Source organism: Falco biarmicus, chromosome 7, assembly GCF_023638135.1.
Source record: "Falco biarmicus isolate bFalBia1 chromosome 7, bFalBia1.pri, whole genome shotgun sequence".
NCBI lineage: Eukaryota > Metazoa > Chordata > Aves > Falconiformes > Falconidae > Falco > Falco biarmicus.
Window position 1 is genome coordinate 69,713,358 of NC_079294.1, and position 17,783 is coordinate 69,731,140.

The 17,783-nt window shown below is 56.5% G+C and overlaps 1 protein-coding gene across 1 annotated transcript in view; it reads left to right on the forward strand.

The window, feature by feature from the left end:
* ADAMTS7 (ADAM metallopeptidase with thrombospondin type 1 motif 7) overlaps window positions 1-17,783 on the forward strand; it is a 50,603-nt gene that overhangs the window by 19,533 nt on the left and 13,287 nt on the right. Inside the window, exons 12-20 of the mRNA XM_056347839.1 lie at window positions 1,175-1,344; window positions 1,573-1,706; window positions 3,696-3,816; window positions 4,380-4,624; window positions 7,917-8,058; window positions 10,654-10,780; window positions 11,380-11,593; window positions 14,717-16,528; window positions 17,450-17,602. Coding sequence (XP_056203814.1) covers window positions 1,175-1,344; window positions 1,573-1,706; window positions 3,696-3,816; window positions 4,380-4,624; window positions 7,917-8,058; window positions 10,654-10,780; window positions 11,380-11,593; window positions 14,717-16,528; window positions 17,450-17,602 — 3,118 coding nt within the window. The remainder of the gene's footprint in view (window positions 1-1,174; window positions 1,345-1,572; window positions 1,707-3,695; window positions 3,817-4,379; window positions 4,625-7,916; window positions 8,059-10,653; window positions 10,781-11,379; window positions 11,594-14,716; window positions 16,529-17,449; window positions 17,603-17,783) is intronic.

Below are 17,783 nucleotides of genomic sequence, written 5' to 3' on the forward strand. Positions count from 1 at the left end.
TGGGCCATGGAGAGTGCTGTGACCAAAGGAAAAAGCATCAGGAGACAGTGGCAGTATTTTGAGAGTCTGTTGGCATCTGAGAAAAAAATATTGTTGCTTTTAAAGTCCCTCTTGCTTTAAAAAGCCCAGTGGCAGCTTTGCCATTCCCTTGGGCAGTAGAGGAGCAGAGCGGGAAGCGCATCCCGGGCAGGATGGAGAGCAGCTCCTCCAGAGCAGCCACAGAATGGGCACCTGGCTGACCTGGCTCTTGGGAGCGCTGGCATCTCATCAGCTGCGGTACCCAGGATGGTGGAGGAGATGTTTTACCTCCTGGGGAGGGGTGCCCGGCTGCAGCTGCAGGAGGTGAGGGGGCTTCAGACATGAACACTGCCAGGGACACGTAACTTTAATAATTGCTTTTATAGCGTCGTACACTAGACCTATAAAATTGGCCATATTTCCAATGTTAAGGAGAGGCTGTCAGGAGGGGCAAGACCCAAGATGTAGCTGGTTCAGCTTGAGAGCCATCAGGAAAAGCTGCCTTTGGCCCACGGTCTCACCGTGCATTGTCCCGTAGCACAGCGCGGCAGCCACGGCAGCAGCAGGGAGTTGGTCCAGGAGGGACTCTGAGAAGGACGTGGGCTATGGTTTCCACGGATTTCAAAAGCTTGCTCAGTGGAGCATGGGTCATGCTGGAATGGGTGTCGGATTCGTAGCCTTACACGGTTCCTTACACGAACATCGCAGCAGAGCGACCTGTGGGTTGTAACTGGGAGAGCTCCCGGTGGCCCAGGTGGATTCATGCTGAGATCAAACCTCAGCAGCAGGTACAAACGCACCCTCCTGTAGCTGTGAGTGGAAGGGGAGTTTCCCCTTGTGTGTGGTGGGTCTCTGTTAGGTAGGACAGGGATAATGGTTTTAGACTGAAAGAGGATGGGTTTAGATGAGGTATTAGGAAGAAATCCTTCCCCGTGCGGGCGGCGAGGCGCTGGCACAGGCTGCCCGGAGAGGCTGTGGGTGCCCCATCCCTGGCAGTGCCCAAGGCCAGGCTGGACGGGGCTGGGAGCAGCCTGGGCTGGGGGGGGTGTCCCTGCCCCTGGCACGGGTGGGACTCTACGTGATCTTTAAGGTCCCTTCCAACCCAAACCCTTCTGTGATCCTTTGATTTTCTTATTCCCCTCCCATGTACGGACAGGCCAAAGTACGGGGGCAGGTACTGCCTGGGGGAGCGGAAGCGGTTCCGGATTTGCAACGTCAGGCTGTGTCCCCCCGACAAGCCCTCCTTCCGCCAGGTCCAGTGCAGCCAGTTCAACCCCATGCTCTACAAAGGGAAACTCTACAAGTGGACGCCGGTGCCCAACAACAGTGAGTGGAGGGCAAAGCCCGCTGCTGGGCTTCTGCCTGCAGCCCCAATGGAAAACCTGAAACAGAGTCTTGCTAACGGCTTGATTTTGCTTTTCATACCTTCATATTCGCCTGGCAGCGTGTTTATGCCGTATTTTAAAACTATGGCTGGGCTTGCAGGGTTAATTTATGTTTTTGGAGGTGGCCCCAGGCTGCTTGGGTTTAGTTTCTGCCTGTTGGGTTCCCCAGTTAACCCCTGCGAGCTGCACTGCCGGCCAGAGGACGAATACTTTGCAGAAAAGCTGCGGGATGCCGTCATCGACGGGACACCGTGCTACGAGATGAACGCCAGTCGCGACATGTGCATCAACGGCATCTGCAAGGTGGGTCCTGTGCCGGGTACCGCTGGGGAGGGAGCCCAAGGACCCCCGGGCTCAGGGAAATGCAGGCGGGTGCCGTGACCCGTCCCTTAGGTGAACACTGTCCCCTCTCTCACATGCACCGATGGGCTGTGCTTGCTTGTTTTGTCATTCACTTCTTGGAAGCTTTCCATATTTCCATGAGGTGTGTGGTGCAGACGTATCTCAGCCTCTGTGCTGGCCTCACAGAGCACCACCAAGGCCAGGCTGGATGGGGCTGGGAGCAACCTGGGCTAGTGGAACGTGTCCCTGCCCATGGCAGGGGGTTGGAACGAGATGGTCTTTAAGGTCCCTTCGAACCCAGACCATTCTGTGGTTCTATGAAACCCCAGAAAACAGAGGAAGAGAAGTTTCACTTGCAAATAAGGTCGGGGATATGAAAGGGTGCATGGAGAGGGTGCCCAGCCCTGCATCCCAAGTGCATCCAGTGCTGGCAGCTGGGGGTCTGACCTGCAGCAATGGAGATGGCTCCCCTGGCTTGGCAGCCTCTCCCAGCACTGGGATTTGTCCTTCTGGGACATTATTTTTCTTTCTTGGAAGCTCCCTACAAACGTGCTGCAACATGCAGCGGCGTTGCTCTGGCTGCTGGCTGGGGCAGCGTGGGAGGCACGGGAATCTGGTGGAGGTGGCGCAGGCAGCGCTGTGAATCATCTGGGAGATGCTGGGGAGGCTTTGCTGAGCTTTGCCCTGTGTCCTCCAGCTGCCTTTGGTGGCAGCGAGACGGTCCCTTCATTCACACCTTCCTTTTCCCTAGGGAAGCAGTCCCAAGGTTTAGGATAGAATAAAGCACACGTGCAGGACGTTGGATTTCGGTTGAATTAGGGAATGGGTAGCGGTCTGAGCTGTGTGTGGTCTGCAGGGCAGATTCCCACCACGGGATGTACCAAAGCCATGCTGCTGCCAAGCTCATGGCCGCCTGTCACCAGGGGCTCGCACGGGCGGGAGGGGACATGGCCGCGTCTGCCACCGTGTTGGATAGAGAGGCTCTCCAAAAGGCTTTTTGGAAAAACAGGTTTTTTGGAAAGCAGGCTTTTTGGACAGCACAAAAAACAGCAGAAAAGAGGGAAAATAATCAGTCAACTGGTTTCCTTGCAGCCTCTTATGTAAAAACCATTTGTGGAAACTTCTGTGCTGCCAGCAGCAGCGGGCAGGGGCTCGGCAGCAGCAGAGGTTCGGGGAAGGTCCCGTTTCCTCCTGTAACAGCCTGTAGATTATTTCAAAGGCTGCGGCACGCCAGTGCATGGGCTGGAGGGAGCGCAGGGGTTGTTATTTTTACTTGGCCCATAGAACGAGGTGCGAGCCAGCAGCTCGTGGCAGATGATGGCACGTTTAGCCAGAGCTCGCTGCATACAGAATCCGCATCACCTCTGCGCTTGCTGCTGGCTGTGACACCAGAGTCAAACCCGGCTCGCTACAGACGCTCTTAGCTGGCACAGCCCCCAGCGGGACCCTCTGGGGGCTTGGCTGTGTGTTTATGGTGCAAAAACACAGGGAGGCTCTGGCTCTGCGTAGGTCAAGCAGTTTGGCACAAGATGTAAAGGGTTTCAGCAGAATATAAAAAAAGGTTTTGGGGAAGTGTTTTGAAACAGAACTAGCAGGACCAAGGACTGAGGGGCTTTCCCAGCTTGGTTTGGAACATAATGTGTGCTGACAGGCTCTGCTGCCTGGGGACTCGGGTAGAAAAAGGAGAAAACGAGATGTGGGTTGTGATCCTCGCTGCGTATGAGCAGGGCAGCAGGACGGTGAGGCTGTTAGGGAAACCCCTGCTGCAGCCGATGTGGCTGTATCGCTGCCCATCCTCCAAAAAGCCTCCAGCTGGCCCCTCTCTCCCACCGAACAGTCCTTATTTCCCACCATTTAGGACCAAGGCTGGTCCTCCTCTCCCTTGTTCCTCCCACGGCCAATGGTGCGGGGCGAGGCGGGGGCCGCGCGGCTGACGGGGCTGCCTTGCAGAACGTGGGCTGTGACTATGAGATCGACTCCAACGCAGTGGAGGACCGGTGCGGGGTCTGCCACGGGGACGGCTCCACCTGCCACACCGTCAAGAAGACCTTCGAGGACAGCGAAGGGCTGGGTAAGGGCGCTCTGCTCCCAAAACATCAGGTGCCTGTTCCACACGGAGCTGGGCTCGCTGCTGCTGCTTGCTTGCTTGCAGGATGGTTTTTAATCCCGACTCGTTGATTTTGATGGGATAAGACCCAAGAGGCAGCATGGGGAGATGTTACGTTGGCATCACACTCCTTGCTGCCTGGGAGAAAAATATCCCATTACTGTTCTTTGTGTCTAAAGGCCTGAAAACAAATCCATGGATGCTGGGGCCAGTTTGGAGAGGTTTAAGGAGATTTTGTGTGTTGACAAGGACATGTTGAAAGTGTGGTAAATGCCTTGCCAGCACCCACGCGGGATATATCTCCCTCTGTGACAGGCTCTCCTGGCAGGGAATGCAGCTGGGCTCAGTGCAAGGCGGGATTTGGTGCAGAACAGTGACTTACAGGGATGTAAGGATTGGCATGATGCTGGCACCCACCCAAGGGACGCTAGCATCCACCCAAGGGACGCTAGCTCCCATCCAAGGGCACAGATCATCTCTGTCACATTTTTGACTCCCCCAAGACAAACACTTGGTTCCATTCCCAGGTTACGTCGATATTGGGATTATTCCTGTGGGAGCCCGGGAGATCCAGATTGAAGAAGTTGCAGAAGCTGGGAATTTTCTGGCGCTGCGGAGCGAGGACCCGGAGAAGTATTTCCTGAACGGCGGCTGGACCATCCAGTGGAATGGGGACTACAGGGTGGCAGGGACCACCTTCACCTACAAGAGGACAGGGAACTGGGAGAACCTCACCTCCCCAGGACCCACCGTGGAGCCTGTGTGGATCCAGGTCCGTGGTGGTCGGGGTGCACGGTGGGGAGGCTGGGGGGGACAGAGCCACTGGATCTCCACCGAGCGTGTTTCTGTGGGAGCCGACGTGGGGAGAAGCCAGGCGAGCACTGCCGGCCCGGAGAGTGTTTCCAGCCCACGCCACTTCCAGCTGAGCCTCGTCCCCTTTGCAGCATTCCTGAAAATATTTACACAGGAGAGAGGGAGCATGAGGAGAAAGAGCCCGTTTCCGGAGCCCTTTCCCATATCTTATCAAGAGCAGGGGAAGAGCCCGCGGTGCTTTTGGCAGGGCTGGAGCCGCTGGTGGAGGCAGTGGGAGCTGGGAGCTGTCGTGGTGCCATGGGTGGTGGCAGAGGGTGGCCCACCAGCACCCCTCGGCAGTGCTGTGCCCTCCTCTGCACCACCTGGCACCGTGGCAAGGAGCTTGGCCCGGGGATTTGTGCTCCATGGTCCAAACCGGGTGATGCTGCCCAGGGTACTGCCCTTCCTCGCAAAAGCCCTTGAGGCAGGAGGTAAAAATCCAGAAGGATAATTTTAACTTGTCTGAAACAACTAGAAATGTCAGGTTTTACTCTTTTTGCATGTGGGAATTTCCATAAAGCTACTTCCCTCCCCAGAATAAGTCACTATCTTTCATCAAAGCCCCGAGGCTTTGAGGAGGCAAGCCCCATCACAGAGTGATGCTGCCTTGCGCTCGCAGGGCAGGGGACCTGCCGCTCTGCACGCCCAGGTCTGGGCACGAGAGGTTACAATTAACCACATAAACCCAAGAAAAAGCAATACGTTAAAACAAGCATCGCAGTAGTGCGTTTCCAGGATGGCAGAGTTGCAAGCAAGAGAGCACCTGCCCAGCTCCTGCTCCCGTCCGGTGCCTCCAGCCTTTGTGCAGAGCAGAGCAGACGCTGGGGGAGCAGATAACAGACTTCAGGGGATATTTATCTCCATGTGAACCTGCTCAGCCTGATGGTCCTTTTACCTCTGGGTCAGCAGGAAAGTCTCTTGTCTTTGCCTCCACGATGGGAGCACACGTTTGCTTCCCTGCAGCTGGGATGCTGCTCACTGTTTCTGAAAGAGAAGTTGCTTCCCCAAGCGTGGGCAGCTGCCCAGGGGCTGCTCCTGCTCCGAGCCCACCTGGTGCATCCTGCAAATGCTTTTAATATGAGCCCAACTTGACTGTTGCTAATCCCCTGCTCTGCTGCAACCGCCACGGCTCTGGGGCTTATCTGGAAATTGCTTTATTTTGCAAACTGACCCCACTCTATTAATTTTCACCTTGTATCCATGGAAAAGAGTTGCCTGGGGGATTTACTTTTCAGCACGGCTTTATATTTCAATGAGTTTTGCACAGCTTTGCAGGGGCTGTAACTGTCTCGGGGGGGGAGGTGGGGGGGGGAAAGGCAGTTTGGTGAGGGGGGTTTGGGGCTGGCCCCTGCCCTGCAGGTCCCCGTTGTGCTGCTGCGCCTGTCCCTGCAGTTCCTTCCCCTGGGAATGGCCATCAGGATGGTCAGGAGTGAGGGATCTGCCAGTTAATGCAAAGCTATTGGCAGCCAACATCCTCGTGCCTGTGAGGCCAAGCTTTCTCCTGGAGAAGCCGGTGGAAATCGTCCCATGGACGGTGGCACAGCTGGCACCAGGCTGAAATTCCTTGCGGTGCAAAGTGTGGTGCAGAGGCGGTGACGGCTGCGGAGGTGATGTCCCACAGACCCCCAGGAGCCTCCCCTGCCCCGGCACACGCCGCTCAGCCCGATGCACTCTTCCTGAGCATCAGCCCCTTTGCACAAGCCTGGCCGCACTGGGCAGCTGAAGCCTTCACCTGCTGCATTTCTTTCAGCAGAGGCTCAGGCTGAAATGTGAGCGGGATGCTGGGCTCGCCTGCCACCCCGTGCTGCTGTTGATGGCGATGCTGGCTTGCTCAGCACCAGCAAATGACTTTCTGGGATTTTGTAACCCAATTAAAAGCTTTTGGCAAAAAGTTTCAATATTCGTGAAGAGGTTTTGGAAAGATGCCCTTGCTCCTGCCAAAGCTCCAAGAACAACAAAGCTTTGGCCATAATGGGAGCGCTTAGGCTAAGAAAAACAAGTTAAACTCCAGCCTTTGCCAAGTGCTGGTGCAGGAGGTGCTTCGGGCAGGATTGTTGACTGCAGGAGCTGCTTTGTGCATGTCAAGAGCAGCAGGAACACCTTGCAAGCGGGGAGCGATTAAGGAAGTTCCTTCAGGCCCATGTTGCCATGAGCCATCGCTGGTGTTTGCTGCCAGTGGCTCCCTCCTGTTTGCCACAGCTGCTGCTTCCACAGCTTGAGTGGGGTGTCACTCCAGGGGGATGCTCCCACAGGGATACTGGTGCCATCTGGGGCACGTTGGTGGCAGGTTGGAAGTGCAGACAGGAACCGACACGGGTAGCCAGCATCTCAAGCCAAGACATGCTGCGGTGCTTCCCCAGGGCAGATGCTGAAGTGGCAGAGGTGAGATTTGAGTCCTTTTCTGCAGGGCTGGGCTAATGCTGCTGTCCCTTTCCCTTCCTTCTGCCACCATGCCAAAGGACAGGTCCCTGCCACTGATTGTCACCTGAGTGTCCGTCCATCTGGGCCAGCCACCATCAGCCCAGTGCACAGGGCTGGGAGCTGTCGGAGCCTCCTTCCAGCCGTGACTCCATCCCTTGCTGAAGAGTTTAGGAAGAGTGATGGAGGGAGGCAGATGTTGCTCAGTGTGCTCCTGACCAACGGAGGGTCATTCCTGCCCGCGTGCTGCAGACCCTGGGGCTGGGCTGGGCCCAGCGATGGCACATGCAAAACCTCCTGCCCCAGGTCCGACTGCAGGAAGGGGACAGGGAAGGGGACAACTGGCCGTCCTGGGCCCTTCATCATGCTGAACCTTGAGATAGTCCTTGGACGGGATGCATGCAGCAGTGGGACTGAGTGGGATTAACAGGAGAATCTTTCCAGCCTCTTCATCAGTGGACACATAAAACCCGGTGATTCTCAGTGTTGTCACTGTTATTTTTTTTATTATTACCTGACGCTGCCATGAGCGCAATGCTGTGAGCGAGGGCAGCTCCTCTGCTCCTACACTGCTTCAGCCATTTGCCAACCCTGTTTCTGAAATCGCTGTGAGCTGCTGCTGGGGTACAGGTGATGCAGGTAATGCAGCCCTGGTATGGAGCTGGATAGAGAATTGCATCTTTGTGGCCGTGCTGGGCAGGTGGTTATCTTCTGCAAAGCTGCTGGGGTGCAGTGGCCAGCGGCGACTGCTGTGCACTAGCCAGCCTCCCTGACGGCCCTTTGTCTCCCCACAGCTGCTGTTTCAGGAGACCAACCCCGGCGTGCGGTACCAGTACACCATCCAGCGCCCGGCCGACAGCGAGAACGAGATCGAGCAGGCAGAATTCCTCTGGCGCTTTGGCTCCTGGACCACATGCACTGCCACATGCGGCACTGGTGAGTGCAGCTCCAGCGGGACCTCGGGGCTTGCATCCTCGTACCGTGGGGATGCCTTAGAAATTCCTAGGTCTTTGGTTTCAGGAGGTCTTGGGGAGGGGGAGGTGGCATCTGCTGAGGTCACCGCTCTCCAGAGCCCCGCTGTGTTCGCCCACCGGACCCCAGGCTTTATCAGCACTTGCTCCTTGCTCGGTGTCCTGTTACTGCCGGGTGTTCCTTGGCTGTTCCTTGGCGACAGGGGGATGGAGACAAAAGGGCTTCAGAGAAATCCAGGGAGTGTTGAAGGGCCAGTCTCCCATCTGGCTGGGCCTCTCCAGGGGGGATTGTTTCCAGGGTTTTATGGAGAGCACATGGGAGGGTGCGTGGTGCCCATGCTTTCCCTGCTCCCACCCCAGTGCATCCCAGGGCTGGGCATCCTGGGGCAGCTTTTGCGGCAGCTGATGGAGGCGGACGATTCAGGCACGTTGCAAGGGGGGAGGCTGGGACCAGTGAGTGCTTCCTGGAGAGCAGCTGCCACTGGAAAGAAAGGGAATTCAAGGACACTTATACTTTCTCAGTGGTTCAGAGTGCCAGGAGAGGTTTCCTGCCTGTTCCTGAGAAACAGGTGTGGATTCCTGCTTGCAGCAGGAGCTGGCAGGTCATTTTTCATACATTTACACTGAGAGCTCTTCGCTGTGGGTTTGCAGGGGCCCTGCAGCATGGGGAGTTGAGGGGGACGGGAGCTGAGGGCACTCGCTTTTGTTTAAAACCAGCTTTCCTTTGCAAGGTTTGAGTAGTTGGCTTCCAGGATGGAAAGGAAATACAGAGGCACATCAGGCAGGAGCCAGGTGAGGATGCTTATCCCATCTGGCCACGAGCAATCGGCTGGAGGAGGGTTGAGCCCCTCTCCCTGGGCTGGATGATGGAGTGTGCAGTGACACAGATTTGGGAGAGCTCAGGCTGAGCCTCTTCTGTGGGGGCTGGCTCCAGCCCTGCCGGCCCCATCGGCTCCCAAGTGCTAGAGCCAGGGCACAGCTCAGCAGCTTCAGCAGGGTTCTATCAATCTCAGCTGATGGCAGTGGTTAATATTTACAGCTCTTCCAAGTCACAGGTCAAGTATGTGTTGCAAAAGGGAGGACAAAAACAGGCAGCGAGGCAGCAGTGAGGTCATCCTTTAAAATGTCACCCCATGAATGCTGCAGGCTGGGCCACGAGGCTTTGCCGGGTGATTTACCCGTGAGCTGCGGCTGGGGCAGAAGGCTGCCAAAGAGAGCCGTGCTGCTGGCGGCTGGTTCCCCTTCGGCCACAGCCCCCCTGAAAGCCTCAGCATGCATGCACACACATGTGCACACATACTCCGGTGCCTGGATGGTGGTGCCAGGACAGTGTGCCCACTGTTGGCTGCAGCATCTCCACCACTGGCCATCCTGCCCTACGTGTGCTCCTCTGCGTGGTTTTGGCAGCCCCAAACATCACAGTGCACCCTGTGCTGTGGCTGCAGAGGCTTTTTGTAAGGTTAGAGGTGGGGAAAGGCTTTTCCCCCAGCCAAGTGGCCTCTCCGGCAGCGGGATGTTTTCTGCAAAGCCTCTACTGGCTGCATCACTATCAAATCCCATTAGGCAGCTTGTGGAACGGCATTTTTTTGCATCTCCTTCATCTCGCTGCTCACTATAAAAGCTAAAGGATACTAAAGGTTTTACTCCAGAGACTTTTGCTCAGCAGCTCTCCCAGCATAACTCATCCATCAGTGCCCCTTGCATTGCTTGTGACCAGAGGCCACCAGGACCAAGCTGGAGTTGTAGAAATCTATCAGCAGGAGCCAGCAGAAGGGTGGAGATATTCCTGCTTTTAACCTGCCTTGTCTCTGTGAACCGCTTGGTGCAGAGACAGAGCACCGAGAGGGCACACGGAGATGTCCCACGGAGTTTGCGAGGCTCTGACGGTCCTGGACATGGTTGTCCTCACCTTGTCTTCTGTGGAAACCCTCGCTATTCCTTAGGTATTTCCTGGCATCCCTAAGCGCTGGCAGAACAGGTGTAATTTGGTGGGTGTTTTCTAAGGGAGTACAAGGTTTGTCAACTCTCTCTGCTATCTGTTTTTAGCTTTCTGCGTGAGCATCCCTGGATTTGGTCTCTGGGCAGGAGCTGAGGTTGCCTTGTGCTGGACAGACACTGTGTCCTGACAGCCCCAGGGAGGGGCTTTGGCTGGGGTCTGCTGCTCGTAATGCCGGGGAGCCTGTGTCCTGGCTGGACCGGTGTTGCTTGCATCCATCCATCCATCCAGTCCCAGGTGTCCCTGCTTTGCAGCTGCATACCCAGAGTCATTTTCCAGCCCAGCTGAGCTCTGGAGGTCTCATCACACGGGTGATGGCCAGGTGTCCAGCTCTGCTTTTCCCACCCAGGTATGCTGGGAGCACTGGTGCTGTTGGGCTCCATGAGGGCATCAGTAGTACCTCAGCAGGCTCTCAGCTTCCAGTTTCAGCGGTGGTTTTAATTTGTTTGCCCCGGTTTGGGGAGCTCAAGCTTATCTTAGGGCCTCTTGTCACCTAATGGCAGAGGATGCTCGGTGGTTCACTTTGATTTTCATCTCGAGCCAAGCCCTTGCTGGTGTCCACAGGGGTGCAGCGGCAGATCGTGCACTGCGTGGAGAAGTTGGCTGGCATTGTGGAGGAGAGGTACTGCGATGCGCTCACCCGCCCTGATGACCAGCAGAGGACATGCAGCGAGGAGCCCTGCCCGGCCAGGTCTGCCAGCTTTCCCCTCGCTGCTCCTCAGCAAAGCTTTAACGTCCAAACTGCCCGAAGGGAGCGAGCAGAGCTGGGGGAACCTCACTCGCGGCCATGCCCGGATTGCACCAGGATGTGTGCAGCTATTTGCAGCCCAGGGTTTGCTCCCCTCGTCTCCCTCATGCTTGAGAATGGGTCCTAGACCCTGCGCTGGTCTGAGCAAACCCCTGTGGCTGCCTGACCACCACAGCGTGGTGTTTGTGTGCCAACTACGAGCTGCACAGGAGGGCACCATCCTGGGCCAGGAGCCCCCCTCTGCCTCGGTGCAAATAACCATCCCCAGCACAACGTGAGCACGAACCCACCCCTGCCCCTCGGTCCGGGCACCCTGACCTTGGGCTGGAGCACAAGCCGCACTTGGGATCCTAATTCCCCCAAGCCCCGCAGATGGTTACGGGCTGCTGAAGCCTGTGTGCATCTCGTGTACATCTGCTGGCCCTGGGCAGCCCTCGGCGGTGGCTGAAACCCACCACCCTGCAGTGCTCGGTGTGGAGGGCGCGGGACAGCCCGGCTCGTGCTCCGGCTGAGACTTTTTTTCCTCTTTCACATTTCCGCAGGTGGTGGGTCGGTGAATGGCAGAAATGCTCGGCCACCTGCGGCCACTCGGGGCTGATGAAGAGGACGGTGCTCTGCATCCAGAGCGTGGGGCTGGACGAGCAGAGAGCCTTGCAGCAAGCAGACTGCCAGCATCTCTCCAAGCCAGATGCCACCGCGCCCTGTCACCGGGACATCCCCTGTCCCTCCCAGTGGGCTGTGGGGAACTGGTCTGAGGTGAGAAGGAGAATCGGGGAGGTCCCGGTGTCTTGCAAAGCTGGCAGGAGCTGGGGACAAATTCCCCCCCAGACATCCTCAGCCTGCCCAAGAGTGCTTACAAGGAAAATTCATGGATGTGTTTCTGTGGGCTCATGTAACACCAGCTCACACGGACGGGAATTTCATTGCACGCGGAGGTCTCGGAGTGAGGAAGGAGCACCAGGCTGTTTGCCTCTGCCCCATCTTCTCTTGAACCTTGCTGCTCCCTCAATCAGGGTGACAGCCATGCTCCACGCTGGGTGCAAGGAGGGCAGAAATGAGAGGCTTTCAACCCTTCAGTGTATTTCCAGAGCACCCCAAGCCTTCCCCTTTATTTTGGCAGAAGCCTTGAAAATCATTCTTGCCTGTTGAGGCAAGGCACAGGGGGCAAGCTGGGGTCTGGGTGCACCGTGCTTGTGTGTGTGCTGTCCCGTGGGCATCTGCTCCCCAGCAGCGAAGCTGCCCCATCGCTGCTGCAGAGCTGGGGTGGGCAGAGACAGAGACCCCCTCAGCGATAATGCCCTGAGGGGAGCATCACAAGTTTTTCAACATTTTTTTTAAAAGAGAGGGAAAGACCAAAAAACACCCATGTATCAAAGGCTGTGGTCTGTGGACACCCTGTGTAGCCTTTATTTTTGTATTTCTGCGGATCAGCTTAACCACAGGTTGAGGGTTTTAACCAGAAAATTATAGCCCCTAATTTGAGCAGCGGTTTCAGTGTTCAGTGTGAAGACAAATATCGGGAGAGAAACGAGAGAGCCTGGGAACTGCGCTCGTTGCTAAGAAACAAACGGAATAAAAATGCGAACAGAAAATTTGAAGGCTAAATGAGAGCTATTTAGAAATATTTTTCTAGGGGCCCACAAAAGCCACAATTGCAGGGCTGAGAAAGGCGGCCGCAACAGTTTAAAGGGAAAAATCACGGATTGCCTGTGGGTCTGGGCTGTGCACAGAGCCAGCACAAGCCGGCACAGTCGTCCCTTGTGGTATTGACATCTGCTGATCTGGGAACCCAGGATTTCGAGATTTCGAGATGTCTGTAATTTTTCTGTCCTTCTTTCACTTAAAGCGAGAGCCACCAGTAAGCAGAGAAAGTGGGGGGGGCTCAGAAGTTTCCCAGAAATGTGGTCTTTCTATCCAGCAGTAATAATAGGGGGTCACTGTATTTTTTTTTGTGCCTGCAGACCCTCGGCAAGGCAGCAGGTACGTGCTGGGCAGCCCGCCAAGCCGGGGGGGTGGTTTGCAGTTTGGGTAGCCCAGAAAAGTGCTTAAAGACTGGGACATAGCACCTTCAGAGGGACCCTAAAGCGATGTATATCCAGCTTTGTGGACTTAGCCAAGAAGTATTGTTTGTTGTCCATTAATACACGAACAGGAGCATCTGTCTGCTGTCAGGAGCACATCCTGCTGCGCTGCCTGCTGTGATGCCTCCTGCAGTCCTGTGCTTGATGTGGAACCCTCCTGCAAGCTCTGGGTGTTCCTCCAAGAGGCTCCTAACAGCCAGCGGCTCTTACCTGTGTCCCAGAGGCTTTCCTGATAACCCAGCCTTGGCAAACAAACCCCTTCCTTCCCCCTGCAAGAGCTGCAATACCTGGAACTTACCTCCTGGATGGACCTGGAGGCATTTGCTGAGACATTTTAGCTTAAGATGCACGCAGTGGGAATTGTCTGTTTTCCCTGATTTGGCAGTGCCATCCCAGTAGGGAGAAGCAGCTTGCTTGCACCCCTTTGCAGATGCTAATGTGTGGTAACATTTATTTCAGCAGCATCTCGTAGCTGGTGGAAATGCCTGGAGGTGGCCATGCCGTGTTACGGACTGTCCCTTCTGCCAGGCATAGTCCCCAGGGTCGTTTCTGCCCCTGCCTGGCATTGCACAGGAGACACAGAGCTGGGCCAGCCCTGGCACGGCATGGCACAGGGATCCTGGCTGCTGGGTCAGCATCTCCTCCGGGCAGCCCCTGCCTGGGGGGAGGCGTCCCACCGGGTGGGCACCCACCCGGGAGCCCACCAGGCCTGGCACGGGGAGCAGGGCACATCCCCACCAGGCACCTGGACCTCACGAGGGCTGAGCAAAGATGAGAAAGGCTCAAAATACAAGAGTACATCTTGTCTGAAGAGCACACCTTCCATCCAGCCCAGCAGCTCTGCCTCTCCACGTCAACCTCTTAATTTCCACATGCTGCTGGCTGTGCCTCGAAGCCGTGCCTCAGCCCATCTGTTTCCATCCAGGTAGCTGGGATTTCAGCAGAAAACCCCTCCGCTGGGTTTGTTTGCCTTGTGGACCGTTTGTTCTCCTTGGCTGGCTTGAGTGAGCCGCTTTGATGTACATGACTAATGCTCTGTGCATCTGTCACCGCAAACTGCAGCGGCCTGTGGCTTGTGCAGCCCACATGTGATGTTTTACTTATCCAGCAGAAAATTTTGCTGCCGTTCTTTCCAGCTTGTAGGTTTCTTTTATACTGAACAATCTCAAAGAGACCATTATGGTGGAGGAGGGGGTGTCCTCAACAAAGCTCCTTGTTGACCCTTGCTTTTTCCTTACTAGGACAACACCCATGTTGTTATCCCCTGCTTCAAAAAATTCTGTTCTAGAAGAAGAGATGTAATTCATGGCAATAGGTCACAGAAAAGACCTATTAGATCATTTTACGCAATGCCTTTCACAATGTCCATCTCCCAGGGAAATTGTTTCTGGCTGGAGTGCAGGTCAAGGATCACCCTGAGCACAGTGCCCTGCACTGGGACGGGCTCTAACAGCCCCAGAGGTAGATTTGGCCAGGAATAGCACTTCTTACTGGTGTGACCGGTACCCTGTGCTCCTGACTCCTGGTACAGGACCCTGTGCTGCAGGTGGGACTGGCACAGGAGACGTCTCGGGACCTAGGTGGGTGGTGGGAGCATGGCAGAGCAATGTGGAGCACCTTCTCCTTGTGCCTGTAGCATCATGGTGCATGGGATGGTTGAGCACCTGCTTCAGTATCTCAGAGGGGAGCACTGGAGAGGGGCACGGGCACTGCTGCCAGCCCCTTCCCTGCTCCTCCTGCTGCACCTGCATCACCTGTGCTCCCATCCCTGACGTTTACATCTCTCTTCCTTTCCCAGTGCTCGGCAACGTGTGGAAATGGGACACAGAGGCGCCCTGTTTACTGCAGCAACAGCACTGGAGCTGCTTGTGACCCTGCAGAAAGACCCAGCTCGGAAACTATTTGCTCCTTGCCACAGTGCCAGAAGAAATTAGACAATGCCAACGTGGACTGGTCTGGCAGTGGGTCTTCCAGCAGAGAGATATTTAATGAAATCGATTACATGCCCAGCAACCACATTGCTAAATTTAACCCTTTGATTCCAAATATTCCAGAGTCCAATGACGTCAATATCATCACTGAGGAGGACTTCTCAGCCAGAAAGGGAAATGTTTTTGTTGACGACTTTTACTATGATTATAATTTTATCAACTTCCATGAGGATCTGTCTTACTACCCCTTCACAGAGAAAGAGACCAAAGGCGAGGATCCTAAGCCAGAGCTGAGCATCAATGATGTGGAGGGGTCCCGTGAGATGCCTGCTGATGTCCTGCACTCCATCAAGCTGGGAGGAGGAGCAAGCGAGGACCATCTGGTGACCAACAAAGTGACCACTTCTGTTCCTGGGCATGGCAAAGGAGAGATGGAACCTGGGGGTTTAGCCATGAATGATCTCCTGAGTATGGTACCTGTGGATGCAGGAACAGCTGCTCCCAAGTATGCCATCCCTGACTTCATGGGTGAGGAGGAGGACGCCACACTTTTGTCCCGCTCTGAGGACCACCCACCCACCCAGAGCACCTCGAGTCACAACTCTGCAAACAGCCATGACCACCCACACCCAGATGAACCCCAGGGAGCCGTGCCAATGAGGACTGGTCCTGAGCAGGATGCTCCAGCCCATGGCCTCGCTCCCTGGGCCCCTTACCCAGCTGATCCCTCCCCACCGGTGCCCACTGGCAGGGGCAGCACTGGCGCAGACACATCTGACCATCTGGGAGAGCCAGGGAGCAGCGGTGAGGGGCATGTGAGCACAGAGGGGCTGGGTAACGCTGGTGGTGAGGCCCCTGACGTGGCCAGCTCTGCGGGGAGAGGCCATGAAGACTCAAGGGAAATGGACCTTGTCATCACCAGTAACGCTAACAGTGCTGCCCCTGAGAGCAAGGAGCAGGAATGGTGGGCAGAAATGCCGGAGGGGATGGCGGGCATGCACACAGCACCAGCAGCTGATGACCAAGCCCATGGGACAGAGGGGGCAGATCTTTCCTTCCCCACCCCACAAGGACCAGGGTGGGAGATGGGAAGGGGCACCCATCCCGCTGTGAGTCTCTATCCCATGGGTGCTGACGGGGACTCCGTAGGACAAGCAGGGCACCAGCCAGAGCTCCATACCCCAACGTCCCTGACCTTGGCTCCCTTGGTGGCCACTACAGCCTTTGCAGCGGCAGTGTCCTTGTCCCCTGCCGTGCCCAGGCCAGCCACCCAGCTTACCTCCAGCAGCTTCACTCAGCAAGATACCCCAGCACCAGCCATGCCCATGACCCCGGCTCACAGCCCTCTCGCACACCCAGCAGGAGCATCACCCTCTGAGGAACCCTCAGCATGGTGGTCCATGGGGGTGTCCCACCACCCAGAGCTGGCATCGCCCCATGCAGAGCTGACCTTCCACGGAACCCCACTCAGCAGCACTGTGGCAGGGGACCACTCGTCATGGGCAACCCCAGGGATACCTGCTTTCAGTGATGGGGACCACAAATTATCTCAGCCCACCCCTGCCTCCCCGCTGCTCTGGGAGAAGAAAAAGATGGAGAAGGAGGAGCCTTCACTTCCGCCATTCATCAGCATGGCAGCCACTGCGATGCCCAGCTGGGAGGTTGGGAACTGGAGCGAGGTACGTGTTGAGTCCCATTAAAAGTGTGACGTGGCCAGTACAGAGGTGAGAGACTGGTCCATCTGCTGGCTGGTCTCTGGGACATTGCTCTTTGTGTGCAGAAGACATGCATGGCAATTTTGAGCGGCACAGGTATTTTGGCTGAATGCTGAAAGCCCCCAGCTCTGTGGGGTGGAGCAGGCAGGCAGCCCACCGCACCACAGGCCACCACAGCCAGGAGCTGCTGCCTGGCGCGAATCAGATGCCCATGCCCCGCTGTCACTCCATCCTGTCCCGCTCCCTCTGGCACCAGCCATGGTGGCAGCGCCTTGTGCTCTGCAATGCTCAGCCCCAGAAAGGCACAATTCTGAGCTGCCCTGGCATGCCTCCCTGCTCCAGGAGGGCTGGTGCCCCCGTGCCTGGCGTTCCCCGGCTCTGCAGGGAGCCTCCTGGGGCAGCGGGTGCTCGAGCAGCAGTGGCAATACCCGACAGGCAGGGAAGCGTGCTTCCCACCCGGATCCCCGTCCGCTCTGGAGGAGCAGGCAAGCGTGGAGCACCCACGCTGGGACTGGGCACCCAGGGAGGCCAACCCTGGCACAGGAGCAAGCTCCTGCCATTGTACAGGAGAGAGTATCTTAAAACCCACCATGAGAAGACAGAAATGTAAATGTCAAGTGTAAGGTGCATCAAGGCTGCAAATTGCCAAAGGGACGGGGCTGTGCTGAGTGCAGTGGATAGGGCATTACTGGCAATTATCAGCTCTCCTCTCACTGCCCAGCTGTCCCAGGGCTGCTCTCTGCAGAGCGTTTGCAGTGACAGACAGCCACTGCAGGTCAGGCATTGGGAGCATTGGGGCAGCAGGGGCACTGGAGGCACTGGGGGACAGCCCCACGGGGGCCAGTGGGAGAGGAGTGGAGCAGGAGTCTGCCTTGTGTGTTGCAGTGCTCAGCCACCTGCGGCGTGGGTGCGATCTGGAGGACCGTGCGCTGCAGCACCGGCAGTGACGACGGCTGTGCCACTGCCAACAAACCCGTCCCTGCTCGGCGGTGTTCCCTCAGACCGTGTTCGTCGTGGCGCGTGGGGAACTGGAGCAAGGTAAACAGGCATGCAGCTGGTACAGAGTCCTGGAAAATCCACAGGAAAATGAAGGCAGGTGGTGCCTGCACTGGGACTGGCACAGTACCTGCTCTCGGGCCGTGCTCTTCCCCCATGGCTCCCAAAGGCAGAGGTTAAAGATCTGCATTTGCCACAGAGTTTAAATACTTCATCCCGCAAT